Source organism: Silurus aristotelis (genome assembly GCF_946808225.1).
Source record: "Silurus aristotelis genome assembly, chromosome: 9".
In the NCBI taxonomy this organism is placed as follows: domain Eukaryota; kingdom Metazoa; phylum Chordata; class Actinopteri; order Siluriformes; family Siluridae; genus Silurus; species Silurus aristotelis.
The window spans coordinates 22,695,805-22,717,593 of NC_139582.1; the positions used below are offsets into that span (position 1 = coordinate 22,695,805).

General features: G+C 43.4%; 1 protein-coding gene across 1 annotated transcript in view; it reads right to left on the reverse strand.

The window, feature by feature from the left end:
• Window positions 1–21,789, reverse strand: part of LOC310731139 (ryanodine receptor 3) — a 417,468-nt gene that overhangs the window by 357,019 nt on the left and 38,660 nt on the right. The window contains 1 exon segment of the mRNA XM_083550556.1: window positions 12,525–12,626. Coding sequence (XP_083406682.1) covers window positions 12,525–12,626 — 102 coding nt within the window.

A 21,789-nucleotide genomic window follows, 5' to 3' on the forward strand; every position in this document is an offset into this window, starting at 1 on the left:
CCTCAGTGCCCTAATAGGTAGTAAAGCAGCTTTGAAAAGAAATAAGGTATACTAATGCATAGATAATTGGTCAAAATATCCTTAAGGGCCAGTTGACTGGGGTTTTTCTATCACCATGAAGAACATAGTACATTACAGTCTATCAGTCTGAGATAAAAAAAATAAATAAAGCTTGCCATAGATTGAAGCACAAAGGACAACAAAGGAAATATTACTGCCCGTGAAGTATAATTGCGTGATGCAGCTAGATTGTCAGTTTTACATGTACTACAGTAGGGGTGGCCAACCAGTCAGAGACCAAGAGCCACATTTTTTACTGTGTTACCGCTAAGAGCCACATAATACACATGGGCACACACGAACATCACCTATCCCTTCCTCTTACACACGCACACACACTGTCAGTTCAACCAAGTCCACAATCAAAAATATAATAATTTACACTAGCGTTTTTTTTTTTTTACTATGCATGTTGCTTAGTGGGACTTCTGGCATTCCAGGTCAGAGTGCAACTGTGATTCAGTAGCCGTGTTAATGTCCAATATTCTGTGTTCAACAGTGTGGCAGGACAGTTGGACGTCTGATACAATGCGTTTTATTTTGTCATTTTCAGAAGACAAGATTTCAACAACAGCACTGAGGGATTATTTAACAAACTCCCCTTCATTGTATAACTTTTCAAAGTGACCAACTTGTGTTTGTGAAGTTCAGTCCCTTTTGGAAATTCCTGGTTGATGTTACCATGGAGTGAGCTGAAGTGGCGGTGAAGATTTGAAATGCGCTAATGACGCCTGACATAAGGCAGAATGACTTGCCATTACGTTCAACAAAAAAATATAAACTCTCCCACTCTGTTAAAAACGTCCTGTGTTCATCTTCATATTTTCCTTTTGCTGTGCATTTTTTCCTGCCATTTTGAGAGCGAACTTGACACAAACTGTTTACTTAAAATGTAAGTAAACAATTTGCATATGGAAGTTTGTGTTTTTTTTTTTTTTTTACGTGTTCGCTTCGCTTGAGGTTAATACTGTATTTTCGTCAAATGCGCATGCGCGTGAGATGAAAATACCGCAAAGTTTCCCAGTAGGGGCAAGATCATTTGAGTTTTAAAAATACCGTAATGAACTCAAGCGAAGCGAACACGCACATAAAAAAAAACACAAACACAAACTTCGATATGAACGTAAGAGCCGCATTATACCAGGCAAAGAGCCGCATGCGGCTCGAGAGCCGCGGGTTGGCCACCCCCGTACTACAGCATCATAAAATAATTTTTTTTTTTGTTTATTTTTTTTTTATAATGTCTAGAAGACATTATTGACAGATTTGAGCTAATATGAAAACTGAATTATTTTGCAAGAAGGAACATTCAGACAGAACTCTGCCTGCATGCAAGCTCATGACTGTACAGATAGACACACAAAGCATTTACCTAAACAAGCAAAAGCCAGTGTCGCTACCACCGCGCAGCCATTTTGTTGCTCCTCCTCGTCGCGACATCGCCCGGCGATGACGTCACAACTTGCCTATTGGCCAGATTTCACACGTGGTTCAGAGCGCGGACAACGGGGGGCGTTCCCAGAGCATTGCCATGCAGCTCAAAGTTCCTGAATAGGGAACTAATATTCAACAATCCTATCTAATCTTATCTGGTTACCTAAATATACTGTCTAAAAATATCTACATTTTGGTGTCACCCGGGGGGACAGACACAGTCTCAATATGGTGGATTCTGAATGAAGACTCTGTGCAGCTAGCAGACAGTCGGTTTAGTTTGTCTGTCTGCTTCCTGGCATTGGCTCTGGACAGTCACTTGTTAACCAGTGCTGTTCTGAGACTATGACCTATACCACAAGAACTGAGAGCGGTACCTTCCTTAACAGGCCAGCCTTGCGTTTAAAATTTTTCCACCTATCTATAAAGCCCACATTGTTTATTGAGATCCATTCAGACATCCAGCAGTTCAGCGACCATAACCTGCTGTAAGCTACAGTGCCACGCTGCATTAGGATCTGGCCAGAGCATATTACTGCATTGGACATTGCCACACCTCTATAATTTTATTCTTTGTAGTCTCTGACTGTCGAAGGCGTATATCCTTAGTTCCTGTGTGAACAATCTTAGAGTACCTATGCTTTCCAAAAAAACCTAAGATGACCTGCTATGTCCAGTGCCCTGGCTCCTGGTAACTTGTGCTGCTGGTGCCTCAGAATAAAGTATCCTATAACCAGCATGTGCTTCACTGTAAAGCAGAGAAGAATGAAGCTCCTGTGAGCAAGCCTTAGCATTTGCGTTTGCTTTGCAAGTATGCCGCCGTGTTGTCACCCAATCGCCATGCCCCGAAGGTCTCTAATGCCGGGGTCAAAAGAATGCTAACTACACCTAGGGCTCTGGTGGTATGGGGTTGCATTAATGCATGTGGCATGGGCAGCTGTCACATCTGGAAAGGCACCATCAATGCTGTAAGGTATATTCGAGTTCTAGAACAACATATGCTCCCATCCAGACGTTGTCTGAACAAGGAAAGACCTTGCATTTTCCAACATGACAATGCCAGACCACATACTGCATCAATTACAACATCATGGCTGCGTAGAAGAAGGATCCGGGTACTGAAATGGCCAGCCGCTGTCCAGACCTTTCACCCATAAAAAACATTTGGCGAATCAAAAAAAAGAGGAAGATGTGACGAAAACAGCTGAGCAACTAGAAGCCTGTATTAGACAAGAATAGGACAACATTCTTATTCCTAAACTTGAGAAACTTGTCTCCTCAGTCCCCAGACGTTTGCAGACTGTTATAAAAAGAAAAGGGGATGCATGGCCTTGTCCCAACTTTTTTGATTTGTGTTGATGCCATGTAATTTAAAATTATTTTTCCCTAAAAATGTTTAAATCAGTTTAAACGTTTAATATGTCATCTATGTTGTGTTCTGAATTAAATATTAAAATTTGAAACTTCCACATCATTGCATTCTGTTTTTATTCACAATTTGTTCAGTGTCCCAACTTTTATGGAATCGGGTTTGTACACAACGAGGTATCTAGGTTCTGGAAGACCCCATACGCAGCTGGTACTTTTGCACAACATTCGCTGTGCACGAATTTAGTAGGGTTAAGGGAATGTGGCTATGGGGAGATGCCCAGTGGTAGAGACGCCGGCTGGCTATCTCTCCTCAGGTGATGCATCGCTGAAGACTTCAGTGTTGCCCAGAAGAGCCAATTCGTAGGTCAGTCAATGTCAGCCCTAGTGGCCACAGAAGGGCTTCTGTGGCTCACCCTGTATGCTGAGATTTCCAGCAGGAACAGGGCTTCCTTCTGAGGGCCCCGGATGGGGGATACCCGCCGCCTCTCAGGAGGTGCCGACAGCTGCAGTATGCTGCTCCAGCTGTTCGGGTACAGGAGGCCGGTTCGGGTCCTCTCCTCCCCGGTTCAACAAGATGTGTCCCACCATAGTGGGGCCTGAGCAGGCTCTGGTCCTGGAACAGGAGGTGCATGCTCTACTGAGAAAAGGGACTATCAAGGTGGTTCCCCCCTCAGTCAGAAAGTCAGGCTACTACAGCCCATACTTCATTGTTCCAAAGAAGGATGGCGGGTTGCATCCCATCCTAGATCTCCGCTCCTTGAACCGCTTACTCATGAGGCTTAGGTTCAAGATGATCACTCTCAAAGAGGTCGTGTCTCAGATCAAGTCAAAGGACTGGTTTGTCCCGATAGATCTGAAGGATGCATACTTCCACATAGCCGTCCTTCCTGCACACAGATTTCTGAGGTTTGCTTTCGGTGGCGAAGCTTACCAATACCGGGTCCTCCCGTTTCACCTGGCACTCTCGCCCCGCACCTTCACGAACTGTGTGAATGCAGCACTCGCCCCGCTGTGGCTCCAGGGCATCCGCATTTTGAATTATATCGATGACTGGTTGATATTGGCTCGATCAGAGCTTCAGGCAGTCCGGCATCGAGATGTTGTTCTCGCCTGCATGAAGAAATTGGGGCTAAGACTGAATGCTGGGAAGAGTGTGCTTTCTCCACGGCAGAGCACCACCTTCATGGGCATAGTGTGGGACTCGACCAGGTTGCGGGCACAGTTGTCTCCTGCCCGGATCGCAGTTATCCTCACTGCAGTCAGGAGAGTAAGAGAATGCTAGTCACTCACTGTGAAGCAGTGTGATTCCACTTAGCCTTCTCCATATGAGACCCCTCCAGTGGTGGCTCCGGGGCAGAGGGTTCTCTCGGAAAAGAAATCCACACCGTACCATCAAGGTCTCACGGCGAGCCCTTCAAGCTCTGGTGGTCTCGTATATCAACCCCTTATACAAGCTCATATCCCAGGACGGTTTAATTGTAGAACAGACGCCCTCTCGAGTCAAGGACCGAGGCCTGAGGAATGGAGGTGGTGGAGCGGATATGGCAGAGGTTTTTCAGAGCCCAGGTGGATCTGTCTGCTACTCAGGAAACTTCGCACTGAGGGGGCACAGGGGGGCACAGAGACTTCGCACTGAGTGGGCACAGTTTCTAGCAGCTGGTCTCTCTGCTGAGGTAGTGGAGACCATTCTTAATTCCAGAGCTCCCTCCACAAGGAGGTTGTATGCTGCGAGGTGCCGGCTGTTTAAAACGTGGTGTGAGCACCATGGGTTAGAGCCAGTGGACTGCCCGGTTGGTTCAGTTCTGGATTTCTTACAGGAACAGTTTGCCACGGGGTTGATCCCTTCAATCCTAAAGGTTTACATGTCTGCTATCGTGGCTTATATTACCATGCCTGTGGCGCAGTCGCTGGGTAGGCACCCTCTGGTGACAAGTTTCCTCCGCGGCGCCCGGAGGTCGAGGCCCGGGACACGACCCAGAGTGCCTGTCTGGGACTTGGCCATTGTGTTGGCGACTCTATCCGAGCCCCACTTTAAGCCCCTGGCTGAAGTGGCCCTTCAGCACCTGTCGGTGAAGACCACTTTCCTCATGGCGATTTCCTTCCTGAAGAGAAGCGGGGATTCTCAGGCTCTGTCCGTGGCCCCGTCTCGTCCTGGGATTTGCCCCTGGCATGACCAGCGAGTTTCTTTACATGAAACCTGGGTACGTTCCTAAGAACGCCGGCCTCTACGGCCTGGTCTGCTGGAATCTCACTCCAAGACATTTGCGACAGTGCGGGCTGGTTCACCCCACTGACCTTGTTGGATTTTACGATCTTGACCTCAGAGCCACTTTAGGCTCCTCTGTCCTCTGTGTGGGTGTTGAGGCGCTCACACACTAGGCAGGGTCTGGTCAGTGTGGCGTGATTGGACACCTCATTACCAGAGCGTTGCGCCGCAGCTCGAAGTTCCCAAATAAGGAACGTCTCTAGGTTATGTATGTAACCCTAGTTCCCCAAGGGAACGAGATGCTGCATCCCCGTGCCACACTTCCTGCATCCCTGTGGCACCTACCTTCTCTCTGTGCAGAAGCCAGTGTCGCTACCACTGCACAGCCATTTTGTAGCTCCTGGTTGTTGCAACGTCGCCTGCCAATGATGTCGCAACTTGCCTATTGGCCAGATTTCAAAAATGGTTCACAGCATTGCGTCGCAGTGTCTCGTTCCCTCTGGGAACTAGGGTTACATACGTAATCTTAAGATGATTTCTCACGTCAAAAGCGCTGACTAGAAACTAAATTATTACCGAACAGAAGTTTAATATAATGTGTTTGACGAAAACGTGGATTAAACTGAATGAATATGTAGCATTAAATGAAGTGACTCCTCCTGGGTATAGTTACATACACCAGCCCCGTCTAAATGGCAGAGGAGGCAAAGTCCCAGCTATAAAAAGCTAAACACAAATGTGAAACACCAACATAAAATATATAGTGTTCAAAAGCAGGTCTAGTCAGTCAATTCCATAAATTATTATTTATAGACCCTCAGAGCCCTATTCTAATTTTCTCATAGAATTTGCAGATTTCATCACAAATTAAGCTACTTCTTTAGACAAAGCATAAATTGTTGGTGACTTTAATATTCATTTTGATAATCAGGAAGATTCCCTAAGAGCAGCAGTTGTGTCCATTCTAGATTCAGTTGGAATTAATCAGAATGTTATGGGACTCTTGAGTTGTTATTAAAATTTGAATTAAAAATAAACAAATTTGTCATAATTTCAGTCTAAATCTATTTCAAATTATTACCTTATCTCTTCTTAAATCTGTCTCAGTCATTGCATTAGTACCTCGCTACATTACTGTGTTAAGCGTACATTCACGTTAACTACAGTAGACAAAACCTTCTCCTGGCCGGGGGCTAGGAACAGAGGGCAGAATACCTGCAGTACGACAGGTCATGCGGGAGCCATAGGCACCTTAGGTACCTAAGGGCCGCTTCGGCCAAGGGCTCAAAAGGGGGGGCTAGGATAAAGCTGCCAACACTACAGACAGGTCCCAGACAGGCACTCTGGGTCGCATCCCGGGTCGCAGACTCTGTACGCCGCAAAGGAAATGTGTCACTAGAGGGTGCCTAACCGCAGGCGGGGAAATATAAGCCACAACAGCGGACACGTAAACCATTCAGGGTTGAAGAGGTTTACCCTGTGGCAAACTGGTTCCATAAGAACTCCAAAACTGAACCAACCAGGCAGTTAACTGGGTCTAAGCCATGGTGCTCACACCATGACATGAACAGCCACCACCGTGCGGCGTACAACCTCCTCATGGAGGGAGCTCTGGAATGGAGTAGGGTCTCCACTACCTCAGTAGAGAGACCAGCTGCTATGAACTGTGGCCCTTGAGGGCTTCCACAACTCCGGGCAAGGGTGAACCAGGGTTCATCCCACCAGCGAGAGGAGATCCCTCCTGGGAGGAATTTTCCAAGGAGGGCTCTCGAGGAGGGACACCAGGTCCACAAACCATGGCTTGCCTGGCCATCGAGGTGCTACCAAGAGGAGACTGGCTCCTTCCCCGGGGAACTCTCTCCAGAATATCCGAGAGCAGCACGATCTGGGGGGCGGAAGGCATACAGGCGTAACCTCGGCCACGACTGCACCATGGCATCCAGCCCTATTGGGGTGGAGTCTCCATTCCCCAGGCCTCAGCCATTGTCTCGACAGGGCATCTGCTCTGCAATTCAACCGTCCCAGGATGTAAACCCCTCTCGGCAAGAGGAGTTTGTCCTGGGACCACAGGAGGATCTCTCGTGCCAGCTTGTACAAGGGGCGAGACCGGAGACCCCCCCCTGGTGGTTGATATAAGAGACCACTGCCGTATTGTAGATCATTCTCACATTTAGCTTCTAATATTTGGAACAGTCTTCCTGACAGTGTTCGGGGCTCAGACACACTCCCAGTTTAAGTGCAGATTAAAAACAAATCTTTTTAGCAAAGCCTACACATAACACATAACCTTGTGCTCCAGAACATCTAATCACATGCACATTATCAACTTGTGCTGTTAATATCACTCACAAACATCCCGAACCATCTAGAGACGTACCAGTGCCAATTGGATCCAACTACATGTGTGGCGTTTTGACATTGGACAGAAACGCTGGGTCCTTCCACACATCTAAGGCTCGAAGGGCATGCCATGAGACCTTAATGGTATTGATTCCCTCTCCGGTAGAACCCTCTGCCCTGGAGCCACCACTGGAGGGGTTTTATAAGGAGGAGGCCGAGTGGAATCACAGGCTAACAAACCGGCCTCCCAAGGGGTGCTGGGAAGGGACGGACACCGTAGCATGAGGTGTACACCGCCCTCCAAGATGTAAGGACTTGTGCACCATGGCCCGTTTATTAGAGGCAAGGATGATCCTCAGGTCGGCCAGCTCCTCCTTGGTCCTAGAGCATTGCCAGGGGCCCCTAGGACCTACCCTTGGGGACTGGGTAGCAACACTCTCATTCTGGGCTTCACGGTGCCTGGACGTACCAGGCCAAGGCTGCCGCCGAGCAGGCCCACGGGAGCGGCGGGGAAGTACCACTGAAACGCTGCCGCAGTCTCCTGAACCCGCCGGAAATCTCTCTTACCTACAGCATCACCAGATCAGGCCAGGAGGGGCCACCGGGGCGTTCAGAAGGTAAGCCCTCGCCATCTCTCATAGCAGGCCAGCCTGGTATGCTTGCAACACACTCATCGTGTGGAGGCAACCCGCAGCCGGCCCTGCCGCATAGCCCTACCTACTAGAGCCAAAGTGGCTTTTTGTAGGCATACCGAAGCCTTCAGTGATGTGGCATCATCCCGTAGCCGCACTCCTTAGCCAAACTTCATTCGCGTACAGCGAGGATCGTTGGGAGAGGCACGCACTGCAGACGGGTCTCCCAGGACCTGGACACCTCGGTGTGCAGGTCGGGGAAGGCGCTGAGGCTGTGACACGAGGCGCAGGAAATGCTCATCCACCTCACTGGGTGCGCGCTGCTTCTGCTCCTCGGCCGGCCAAGCTGGCTCGAGGTTGGACACAACCATGTCACGACCTCAGGGAGCACTTCGTACAGCAGAGGCTGTGAGGAGTCCACAGGCTCGCTAGCGTCCATCATCCCTTTCTCCTCAGAAGGAGAGACGCTGCTCCCACTGCAGCCACCAGGCGTGCTTCCCCCGAGAGAGCAGGCGCTCAACCCGGCAGGGGAGGCTGGAAAGGACTCGTCCGACTTTACGCCTTCTGCCAGGTCGGCCTGTGAGCCACACGACCGCTGGCGTCGCTAGCCTCGGCAAAGTGGGACCGAGCCGTGAGGGAGAGCGCTCTCCTCAGAGGAAGAAATAAGGAGCACCCCTTTACACGCACCGGGAGAAGGAACCACCGAACGAGCGCTCTCCCCAGGGAACAGGAGCTCGGCCAGCAGCCAGGAGCGCATAGCCACATGGCTAAAATGCTAATAGCTGACTCCTTTGAGAGCCAACTAAACATGCTCCTAAGCTAAGCAAACAACACATCAGAATTCTGCCTGCATGTAAGCTCATGACTGCACAGATACACACACAAAGCGCTTACCTGGACAAGTAGAAGCTAATGTCGGTACCACCGCACAGCCATTTTGTAGCTTCCTGGTTTACGCGACGTCGCCCGCCAATGACATCATGTCTAGCCTATTGGCCAGATTTCACGGTTTTGTCTCTTTACTTGTTTTGCTCGACCTTAGTGCAGCTTTTGACACCATTGATCATACTATCCTGCTTGCTAGCCTTAAGAACATTGTTGGAATAAAGGGAACAGCTCTCTCCTGGCTTAGGTCTCATTTGACTGATCGATGTAAGTTTGTTGATGTAAATGGTTTGTTGATGTGAGTTTGGTGTTCCTCAAGGATCTGTCCTAGGCCCACTGCTTTACTCTTTATATATGCTGACTCTGGGTGAAATTATACATAGTATTCGCTTCCATTGCTATGCTGATGATACACAGCTGTATATTTCAGCGAAGCCAGATGAGAGAGATCATCTTAAAAATGTTGAGGAGTGTGTAAAGGACATCAGACAGTGAATGCTTGATAACTTTCTTCTGCTCAACTCAGATAAGACGGAAGTACTTTTACTAGGACCACATGCAGCTTTCTAATTACTTTGCATCTCTGGATGGTGTTTATCATTGTGTACAGAAGTCAAAGACCTTGGTGTGATTTTTGACCCTAGTCTTTCCTTTGAGGCTCACATGAATAATATTAACAGGATTACCATTACTTCTCTCACCTTTAGAAATTTTGCTAAAATTTGAAATATGATGTCATTACAGAATGCAGAAAAACTAGTTCATGCTTTTATTACATATTGATTAGACTATTGTAACGCTTAACTGTATGGGTGTTAGTGTTAAGATGGTTCCCACACTGGTTCACACACATTCCTTTGTCTGTTCAGTGTCTATAGAATATTTATGAGGTTAGTATGTAAGATATACAGCGGGGAAAATAAGTATTTGACACATCATTTTATCAGTAAGGGGATTTCTAAGTGGGCTATTGACACAAAATTTCCAGCCAGGAGAGATCACTCGAAATCTGTCAGTATTGAGAGAGAAACCCTGCCCCCTATCAGTACTAGTTGATATCAGCTGCTTTAGTCTAATATCTTTTAGACTAATTGATGGCCTATAAAGGCTTCTCATTACCCATGATGGGTAAAAGAAAGAACTCTCTCTATCTTCGTAATATTATCATTGAAAAGCATTTTGATGGGAATGGTTATAGGTGCATTTCCAGAATGCTGAATGTTCCTGTGAGCACTATGGGGGCCATTATCTGGAAATGGAAAGAGCATCAGCTCACCATAAACCGCCCACGATCAGGTGATCCACGTAAGGTCCCTGTCTGAGGAGTCCAAAGAATATTCAGGAGAGTTTGCCAAGAGCCAAGAACCACTCGGGCGCAACTTTAGGAAGACCTTGCATCAGCAGGTACTGTTGTTTAAAAAAAAACTTAATCTGATGATAGAAGTTGAGGTAACCCGGTATGAGTTAATCTCTTTTATGAATGCCACCACAGCTATGATGCAAGGAATTAGAGTAGAACTTCGAGGTTTGAGATTAACTGCCCTTCAAAATCGCTTCGTTTTAGATCAACTCAATACTATTCAAGGTGGAGTATGTGATGTTGTAGGATCTACCTGTTGTACCTATAGACCTGATAATGCTGATTGTCATATTATCGAACATGGCCTCGATTGGAGTGGTGATGATGAGGGGTTATATGCATGTAGGGACAAAATAAAAAGGAATCTGTATGTTTTTGTTTGTCTTTATCTTTTCATTTGCAGTTTATGTCACCGATTCTGTTCCCAGGGAGAACATCCTATGTTTTGGTGTGTGATGCTAAATCATAAATGATTTAAAGTGGCCATTGTTAGTGTTAAGCTGATTCTCACACTGGTTCACACACATTCCTTTGTCTGTTCAGTGTCAATAGAATATTTATGATGTTAGTATGTAAGGTATACAGGAAGTCTTTATCTGGGCTCACACATCTCCGGCTAGCATATCCTCTGGTCTAAACAGGAAACAGCTTAAGGTCAGGCTTTGTTTCCAATGTGTGTATATATATACGGGTCTGCTGCCTGCAATAAACCGAAGAAGAACATTGCTCCATTCTGTGTGCTGTGTGATTCTTCCCTGATATCAGAAAGGGCATCGTAGTTCATATGGAAAACCTCTCCAAGAATTACGTTTTGTTTGGGCATGATATAAATCTAACAGGTGTTCAAGTAAGTGCATAAATAAGCTTCAGTTAGTGCAGAATGCAGCAGCAAGGGTCCTTACTAGATCTAAAAAATATAACCATATCACCCCTGTTTTAATCAGTCTACACTGGCTCCCAATCAAATGTCGCATTGATTATAAAATACTACTACTGACGTATAAAGCACTTGAAGGTCTCGCGCTGCAGTGTCTGAGTGAACTTCTGTAACAATTTGTTGGTACATCAAATAATGAAAACTAGAGCAGGAGGCAGATATTTCTCTTATAAAGCCCCACAGTTATGGAACAGCCTTCCAATCAGTGTTTGGGACTCAGACACAGTCTCAGTGTTCAATTTGAGGCTAAAAACATATTTATCTAGTCTAATATTTTATCAGTAGATTTTTAGGTAAAAGAGTGTGGTGGGTCGTCTCTTATCCCAGAGATCCCTCATGGCTGTGTAACCTTCTGGTTCTCCTTTTAGTTATGCTGCCATAACTGGGGTTCCATGAAATTACGGATTAAGAACGCAAGCTTTGAGGATGGATTTGGACTGTAGTTAATGTCAACAGTCTGCTACACCGACTCAGGACTACAGTTTGCTTTGATCACCATCACTGTACCCTGCAACATCGTTTATCTGTAAATAATGGACATTCGGTGCAACCCAGATGAGGATGGGTTTCCTCTTGAGTCTGGTTCCTCTCAAGGTTTCTTCCTTATGCCATCTTGGGGAGTTTTTCCTGGCCACAGTCGCCACCGGCTTGTTCATCAGGGACAAACTTACACTTATAAAGAACATATTCATTTTTATCACCACATTATGTGTATAAAGCTGCTTTGAGACAATGTTCACTGTTAAAATTAAAAATGAATTGAGATCAGATTTACTGATGCACAAAGTCTTAAATCAAGCACCAAAATCTGCCATGATGCACACATCCGGCAATTAAAGTAGCAATTAAAGTTTTGTGTGGTGTTCTGATGATTTGCATAATTTAAAACACCATAATTACTTAAAAACATTTACAAGAGTATTTTTATAAGCTGCCCTGTCATCTGAAAATGTAAACAGGCTTGTCTGTTTGAGAAACAGGCTCAGTGGAAAGAAAGAGAAGTTATGTGAACCTGTGTCCTTTTTTCCATTTGTTTAATAGACAAGAACATTCTTTAAAAACCATGTTTACCGACTATGTTAAACCGATTGAGAGCTCTTATATATATGTATGTATATATGTTTTAGTCTCCTAGTTCAAATGACGAGAAAGTTTGATGCTACTGAATCCAAAAATCTTATAATTGTGTACCTTCAACTTTGTAGTAACAGTTTGAGGAAGCCGTAAGGATAATTTAAAGAAATGTTAATTTATATATCATGAAAACTATAATAGACATCTGACATGTTGTGTACTCACTTCATTATTTTCCCCGGTTGTGGCCAGCATCTCTTGCAGTGCCCGGACTGACAGTGACTGTTCCAACACAAAGTTACAGATGCACAGGTCTGGAGGGACATACTGAGTGAGATTGGGAGATAGAGAGAGAAAGAGAATAAAAAAGAGAAAGAAGTTAGGCACTGTTTCTTTTTAAATCATTTTCAAAAACCTATAGCTACTAATATGTTTAAACTTTAGAAGTTATGGAAAGTGCAGTGACTGTCTATACACACAAATATGCAACAGTGTTACATGCAGAAGTCAGCTACAGGGCACAAGTGATGTGTATTTTATTGTCGATAACCAAGATTTCTATGTTTCTATGTTAGGCTCAGTTTGAGAGACTTAATGTAGAGAAGGTTATAACCAGTGTCTTAGTTCTTTAGTAGAGAACACTAAGATGAAAAGTATACACAGACCCGGATGTTTAAATGCTCAATAATAAAAACTAAATTAGTTATAAAATGTTGACTAATTAAACATATGTGTGCTCATTCACCTAGTAAAAACAGGTACTCGTAGAATGAAGAGTCCTAGGGTGCAGTCAATGTTCCAATTCATCCTAATCTGTTCATAGGTCAGAGCTCTATAGCAGACCACACAAGATCTTCCACTCCAACCCATGTAAACCAAGGTAGCAGAGCTTACTTTGTGCATTTGGGGCATTGTCATGCTGAAACAGGATTGGGTTTCCTAGTTCAACTGAAGGGAAAATTGAATGCTACCACATTCAAAGACATCCTATACCAGGGGTGGCCAACCAGTCAGAGACCGAGAGCCACATTTTTGACTGTGTTACCGCAAAGAGCCACATCATACACATGGGCACACATGAACATCACCCATCCCTTCCTCTTACACACACACACACACACACACACACACACACACACACACACACACACACACACACACACACACACACACACACACACAGAGCCAGATTTATTGTAAATGTCACACACCAACATAATGACAGAAATTGACTCCTACAGTTCTAAGACCACAGGACAGTCATTTTCAACAATGAACATTGTGTGCACTGTCTCACACACACAAACTCTTTGTTTAACCAAGTCCACAAACAAAAATATAATAATTTACAATAGTGTTTTTCTTTTACTATGCATGTTACTTAGTGGGACTTTTGGCATCCTTGCCTTGAACAATCCCCTTCAAATCTGCCTCGTATTCCGTTGTTGCCACTCGAAGCAATTCTTTCACGTGGGTGTCAGTCAGAACAGATCGATGCTTTGATTTCACGTGTTTCAGGGTAGAAAACACAGACTTTGTTTTTTTTATGTGCGTGTTCACTTCGCTTGAGTGTAATATGGTATTTTCGTCAAATGCGTGAGATAAATATAGTCAAGTCAAGTCAAGTCAAGTTTATTTGTATAGCGCTTTTCACAACAGACATTGTCTCAAAGCAGCTTTACAGAAAACAACAGTGAAGGTGAATGGTGTGTATTTATCCCTGATGAGCAAGCCGTGGCGACAGTGGCAAGGAAAAACTCCCTTAGATGATATGAGGAAATATACCGCAGGGGTGGGCAATTCGTTTTTACAAGGGGCCACATGAGAAACCTGAATTGTGTCAGAGGGCCACACCAACGATTATATTTTAGGGATGCACCGAAATGAAAATTCAATTCAAAAGTGAATGAAATCCATAATTTTTTGTGTTATGCCTTTTGCCTTTGAACCATCACTGGAAAACTTTCCTGCCTTTTCAAAAACGTCCTCTACAGACGGAGTGCGCATGCTCGGATTGACTTTACTTTTCTGCGCCGCGTTCTTCTTATATTTAGAAGGCAATCGGGATGTTTGAATTTCAGGTGATAAATTAAACCCGACTTGGAGAAACTCTTTGCAGATACACCCCCTCTTGAAATTTCAGCATTGCATGTTTTGCAAATCGCTATACGCACACCGCAGACATGTGCTGGCTGCGCTTTTTTATTGCGTCATTACAATTGTGTTTCTGTCGTGTTGTTTCGGGGATTTAGGTATTTCCGAAAATTCTCGGTGCATCTCTGTAATTTATGATTGGCCTCATGCCAAGGTCTGATATACCGCAGAGTTTCCCAGTAGGGGCAAGCTCATTTAGGTCTTAAAAATACCGTATTGAACTTAAGCAAAGCGAACACGCACATTAAAAATCAAACACACAAAAATCGATATGAATGTAAGAGCCGCATGAAACCAGCCAAAGAGCCGCACGCGGGTTGGCCACCCCTGTCCTATACAATTGTGTGCCTCCAACTTTGTGGTAATAGGGATAGCTACAAATAGCTGTAAAGGTCAGGTGTCCCAATACTTTTGTCCATATAGTCTGTGAGTGTTGAAATTAACACTTATAAAACCAGGCCATAAGAAGTTTCTTGATAATTGAAAAAACCTGGACATCCACTAGATATTTAAATTTTAAGTCAGCATTCCAATTCTTCCCAAAGGTGTTCAATAGGGTTAAGGTCTCTATTTTTTATCTACAGTGCTAAAGATATACAGATACAGATGAACTTACATTATAGCACTGTCTTTATACAAAATGACTAAGATGGTAGTAGAAGCTTTTAACATTTAAAAACATCATGCATAAAACATTACTTGATCTTTTCTTTTGGATTGGCAAAAAAACTGAGTGTCCAATATACAAGAGCTTGCAAGGTTAGTTTGGACCTGCTGACAATACCCCACAATGTGCTTGAAGTAGGGAAGGATGGTATTTATTTATTCATTACTTTATTAAGCACTTTATCAATTAAATTCTTCAATTTAATTACATTTTATTTGTATTGCACTTTTAACACAGGACACTGTCTCAAAGCAGGTTTACACAGACAATGCAGTAAAAAAAAAAAGAACAAATTGCTCTTTATAATTAAAAGTTTGTCCCTAATGAGCAAGCTGGTGGTGACTGTGGCAAGAAAAAACTCCCCGAAATGGAAGAAACCTTGAGTGGAACCAGACTCAAGAGGGAACTTTGTTTTTTTTTCCAAATCTTCATCTGTCCAGGCTGACAGGAGAAGAAAATTATGTGGTATTCTATTGTTGTAGCCCATCCACCTCAAATTGTGCTGCTGTCATATGATTTCCTGATTGGAATAGTGCATGTATGAAAATGGAAATTAGATAAAATAGCAGTTTTAAACTATATATCATTAAATGTGATATTGCAGGATGCCGACTAATAGTTATACTAGTTGAATTAGTTTAAAATTATGTGATCTGTGTTTAGCAAGTCCTGGAATAAATAAAAATGTAGAAGAAGTAAAGAAGAAAATTATGTGGTATTCTATTGTTGTAGCCCATCCACCTCAAATTGTGCTGCTGTCATATGATTTCCTGATTGGAATAGTGCATGTATGAAAATGGAAATTAGATAAAATAGCAGTTTTAAACTATATATCATTAAATGTGATATTGCAGGATGCCGACTAATAGTTATACTAGTTGAATTAGTTTAAAATTATGTGATCTGTGTTTAGCAAGTCCTGGAATAAATAAAAATGTATCAAGAAGTAATCACTAAGTGACACATTTGGTGGGTTTAAAAAGGAGGAGAGTGATAGAAGATTTGGCATGAGAACTAAAGAGGCCAATGCAGCAGGGTGACAGTTTGAGGTAAGGCATGAGACATTAGCCTACAGTAAGATACAGTGGAACCCGGTTATGTCGATGTCCTAGGGGGTTGCCAAAAAGCATCAAGATAACCGATGATCGAGATAAACGAAAATCAATATGGCGGCAGTATATTAACGTGCTTGAAATTTCTTTATGTAGATGATGTGCGTTAATAAATGAGAATGTGCATGCACGTGTTTTTGGAGGGTTTTTTTACACAACAGCGTTGCTGCGATTTGTTTGATGAAGGCATGCTATAAAAATTTACATACATGTTTGTTAACTGTCAGGAATCCACCTGCCACGCCCCCTTTGGCGTGGCAGGTGCTTTCTCGGCCGCTTTCTCTGACGCTCCCGGCTTCAATTGCGCACATATGGTGCTCGTTTAGCACCCATCACCAGCTCCTATTTAAACTTCCACACTCTCACTGTCCGTTATTGTTGGTATATGTTGGTTTACGGCGGTCGTTGTTATCGCGCATGCGTATCCCGGTACGTGCCTTCCCACCGGCACACTCTCAACGGCTGCGCTTTTCTTCCCAAAGCGCATCGTGGATTCCCCCCCCCGATCCTGCCGGTGTTCATTCTATGCTTTTGCTGCTCATCCCACGTTCTCCCGTGTGCTGTTCAAAAGGCATACGTGCACTAACTAACAGCAGAGATTCACCCGTATACAATACAACACCTGTAGCATCTGTAAGGCTTGATTTTTCCGCCACTTTCGCGAGTTCTTCTGCGGCTGCACAGCGCTGATCGAGATAACTGACGTTAAATGGCAAATTTTCCCCCCCTTGTGCTCGAGATATCATGGTTCGGCGACATAAAAAAGTCGACATAACCGATAAAAAATGCTTAGACAAAGCGAGAATTTGGCGGTTCCACTTCAAAAACGTCGACTTAATAGGGTTGTCGAGTTAACCGAGGTCGAGATAAGTGGGTTCCACTGTAAATGGATCACAACTAACAGTGTCCCTTATCTTGGGTTATATGCTACTCTGAATGCACTGGAAAATGCTTCTATCTTGTTTTAAAACTATTTTTTATCCCACTGAACTAGTTCATATTAGATGTATCTTTGTTCCAATTGGATGTAAAACTGTAACATGATAAGACAGCAGGATAGAAGCATATATACTCAGCATATTGTTTATCTGGGTAAATCTCAATCATAACAGTCCAAAGCGAGAGTCAGAAACAAAAAAAGGGTAATCCATACATAAATCAGAAAGTATAGCAAAAACAGCATGAAACACAAAACAGAAAATCATAGCTCAGAATGTATATAATTAAAAAAAGTAGAATATAAACCACAAAGACAAATGTGTCTAGTGACAAAATCAAAAGACAACGAGAAAAAATTACATGAATCTGAAAGTTCTACAATTAACAAGAATAAAGTTAATACTTTAGAACCCAATTAATTATTTCAACTAAATAAAATCGTTTATATAAGGAAGAACAAAAGATGTGCAACCAAATTAAATTGTATTAAATTTAAAAACACAAAAAATCCAGTCATTCTAAATCTCCACAGAACATTTAGAGTGTATGTGGTTTACACTGTATGTGGTGCTTACAGTATGTACTCAATATTAAGCTATATGGGAATAATAGTCTCTAAAAAGCTCTTTAAAAAAAGGACCTGCTGTTATATATTTACAGTCATACACGTGGCTTGTCAAGCTAAAATAATATTTTTATCCCACAATTCATGCTGCCACAGGGTAAGATGATAGATTATGCATGGAAATCCTATTAGTAAATTTAGCATTAGATAATTAAAGTATTAGAGTAGTAAAGAAATCCAGCATTCATTCTCACATTCAGTATCTACCGTTTAATTGTGTCTATTGATAGAGTACACGCGTGCTTACTGCAATTCATTTTTTACATGAAAGAGTTATAAATAATTTAAGAGTAAAGTTTAAAAAATATTTTGTTCTGTATTTTAGAATAAATGAAGATAAACTGCATTTATTCTAAAACACAGAACAAATTATATTATTTTTATAGTAATGCATTGTAATGCAGTTTTATAGTAATGCAGTAATGCATAGTAATGCATTTCACATTAATTTTTTCTAACATACAGAACAAATTATATTATCTGACAAAGCAAAAACTAACAATCAGTCACTGCAAAAATTACATGATTCTGATGTGAACAATCTTCAGAGTGCAATAATGTCAGGTAAACAATGTCATGGAGATAGGCAGTCACTAAACAGAAAATGGAGGACACTGTACTTTACTTCAAGCCAGTGAATTTGAGTTACTCACTTGAAATAATAGCACAGTGCTTAACTTTTGGGAAAAAAAATATGAAAAATTTGTCGAACATGGTCAGGATGGGGGGAGAGAGATGAGCTTTCCTCAGCCTTCTTAGGAAGTAGAGATGCTGCTGGGCTTTCTTGGTGATGGAGCCGGTGTTGAGTGACCAGGTGAGGTTATCCGCCAGATGAACACCAAGAAATTTGGTGCTCTTGACGATCTCCATTGAGGATCCATCGATGATCAGTGGAGAATGGCCGCTCTGTGCTCTTCTGAAGTCCACAACCATCAAAAACAGGTTATTGGCTCCACACCAGGCTGTCAACTGGTGCACCTTCTCTCTGTATGCTGACTCGTAATTCTTGCTGATGAGACCCACCATGATCATGTAATCAGTGAACTTGAAGATGTGGTTCGAGCTGTGCATTGCTACACAGTCGTGAGTCAGCAGATTGAACAGCTGTGGGCTGAGCACACAGCCCTGAGGGGCCCCAGTGCTTAGTGTGGTGGTGCTGTAGATGCTGTTTCCTGAGGTCTCCCAGTCAGGAAGTCCAGGATCAATTTGCAGAGGGAGGTGTTCAGGCCCAGTAGGCTCAGCTTATCGACCAGATGCTGAGGAATGATTGTGTGGAATGCTGAACTGAAGTCTATGAACAGCATTTGTACATACGTGTCCTTGTTGTCCAGGTGGGTGAGGGCTAAATAAAGGGTTGTGGAGACTGCATGGGGTCCAGTGAGGGTGGAAGGCTGGGTTTTGATGTGCCTCATGACGAGCCTCTGGAAGCACTTCATCACGATGGGTGTGAGTGCGACGGGACGATAATCATTGAGGCAGGAGACAGTAGACTTCTTCGGCACAGGGATGATGGTCGTTGTCTTGAGGCATGTAGGAACAACGTTGCTGCTCAGGTAGATGTTGAAGATGTCGGTAAAGACATCCGCTAGCTGTTCTGCACATTCCCTGAGCACTCTGACAGAAATGTTGCCTGGTCCAGCAGACTTTCATGGGTTAACTCTGCATAGAGTTTTCCTCACTTCAGCTGTGGTTAAACAAAGAGCAGCTGGTCACTGGGAGGAGGGGTGGTCTTCCTCGCCTTTACGTTGTTCTGTACCTCAAACCGGGCGTAGAAGTCGTTCAGCACATCTGCGAGGGAGGCATCACAAGCAGGTGATGTAGACTTGTAGTTTGCGATCGCCTGGATACCCTGCCACATGCACCGGGTGATTCCGCTGTCTGGAAGTGGTCGTGGATTCTCTTGGCGTGTGCGTGCTTCGCCTCCCTGAAAGCGCACGCACTTTTGAGTCATCCACGGCTTCTGGTTGGAGCTTGTAGTGATTGCATCTTGGAGATGCTCACATCATCAACACTTGCTGATGTAGCTGGTCACTGATGATGTGTACTCCTCCAAGTTGATGGAATTGCTGTTGGTTGCAGCCTCCCTAAACATGTCCCAGTCAGTGCACGCAAAACAGTCCTGAAGAGCAGAGGTGGCTCCTGCTGGCCAAGTATTTACCTGTTTTAGAACTGGTTTAGAGTGTCTGATGAGCAGTCTGTACGCTGGAATTAGCGTAACAGAGATGTGGTCTGAGTAGCCGAGATAGGGCGGTGCTCCGCACAAAACACACTGGGGATGTTTGTGTAAACAAGATCCAGCGTGTTTGCTCCTCTCGTTGCAAAGTCCACATGTTGATGGAGTTTAGGGAGCACTGTCCTGAGATACGCATGGTTGAAATCTCCAGCGATAAACAATTAGTTGGGGTAAGAATTCTGCAGGTCACTAATAGTGCCATAGAGTTCACACAGTGCCTCTTTAGCATTAGCGCTGGGGGGAGAAGAGAAGAGAGAAGAAAAGAAAAGAAAAGAAGAGAAGAGAAGAGAAGAGAAGAGATCCTTTACCTCAGAAAAACCAACTTACCAAAAGCTTGACTAAATGAATATATTTTCAGCCTAAACTTAAGCACTGAGACTATGTCATCTTCCTGAACACTAATTGAAAGGTTGTTCCATAACTGTGTGGCTTTGTAAGAGAAAGCTCTGCCCCCTGTTGTAGTATTCGTTATCTGCTGTACCAACAAATGACCTGCTCCTTTTGATCTAAGTTGGCATGGGGATCATAATGGAACAAAAGTTTACTCCAATACTGTGGCACAAGATCATTCAGTGAATTATACATCAGTAGTAGTATTTTGTAATCGATGTGAGATTTATTTGGGTTGTAATGTATACTGAATAAGACAGGGGTAAGAACATGTTAAGAACTTTTGCTGCCACATGCTGGACTAACTGCATAACTTGTACTTACTAGAACATTCAGACAGAAAGGGATTACAACAGTCCAATCTAGATGTAACAAAAGCATGAAATTTTTTTCTGCATCCTGTAATAACATTTCTTATTTTAGCAATATTTCTAAGATGAAGGTAATGTTATCGACATGAGTCTCAAAAGAAAGACTTTGGGAATGATTACACTTTGTCCATGCTCTGAATCACATGTCTAATCTGTCCAATGGAATTACAATCTGTACAATTGACTTCTTGACCAGGAAGCTATAAAAAGCACATGGAGTGAAGCTGGCGCCAGGTTCTGTAAGAGAGAAGGAAGTGCTGCATGGACGCCGCTAGTGTGTCATAGACACACAGCATCTCGTTCCCTCAGGGAACTAGGCTTGCATACATAACCTAGAGACGTGTCCTTTCAAGAACTCAAGCTGCATGGCAACCCTGTTAACGAGAATCCAATACCACCCGACTGACCAGTTCCTGGCTAGTGGTTACCCGGTTGGGTATAACCTGGAGGCTAAAGGGCCGGTTTGTGGTGTGGGAAGGGTACATGTGTGAATGTGTGTGTGAAAGGAAGTTTCGGGGTGACGGCTATTCATGTGTGAAGAGCATGATCGGATGCAACCACTGCGCTATTTAAATAGGTTCGGCCTGACGAGTGTAAGGATCCAGAAAATGATGATAAAAATGAAGATGATGAAGTGATATTTGTCTCTAGATACTTCTGTTTTGATTAGCAAAATAGGTCTGCATGGTAGAGACGGGGGGCACCCCAATAGGATGTTATTTTATTGATGTTCATTGTTGTATGTCGTTGTGTGAGGAGCAGGAGTGGGGGAGAGGAGTAGTAGAAGATAAAGTGAAGTAGATTTTTTAAATAAGAGATATGAGAAAATTGCTAATAATTAAAATTTGTATAATGTAGTGAGTGAATTAGGTAAGTATATACATACACATCATTTATATATATATATATATATATATATATATATATATATATATATATATATATATATATATATATATATATATATACACACATTATAGCACATTGCAACAATGCACA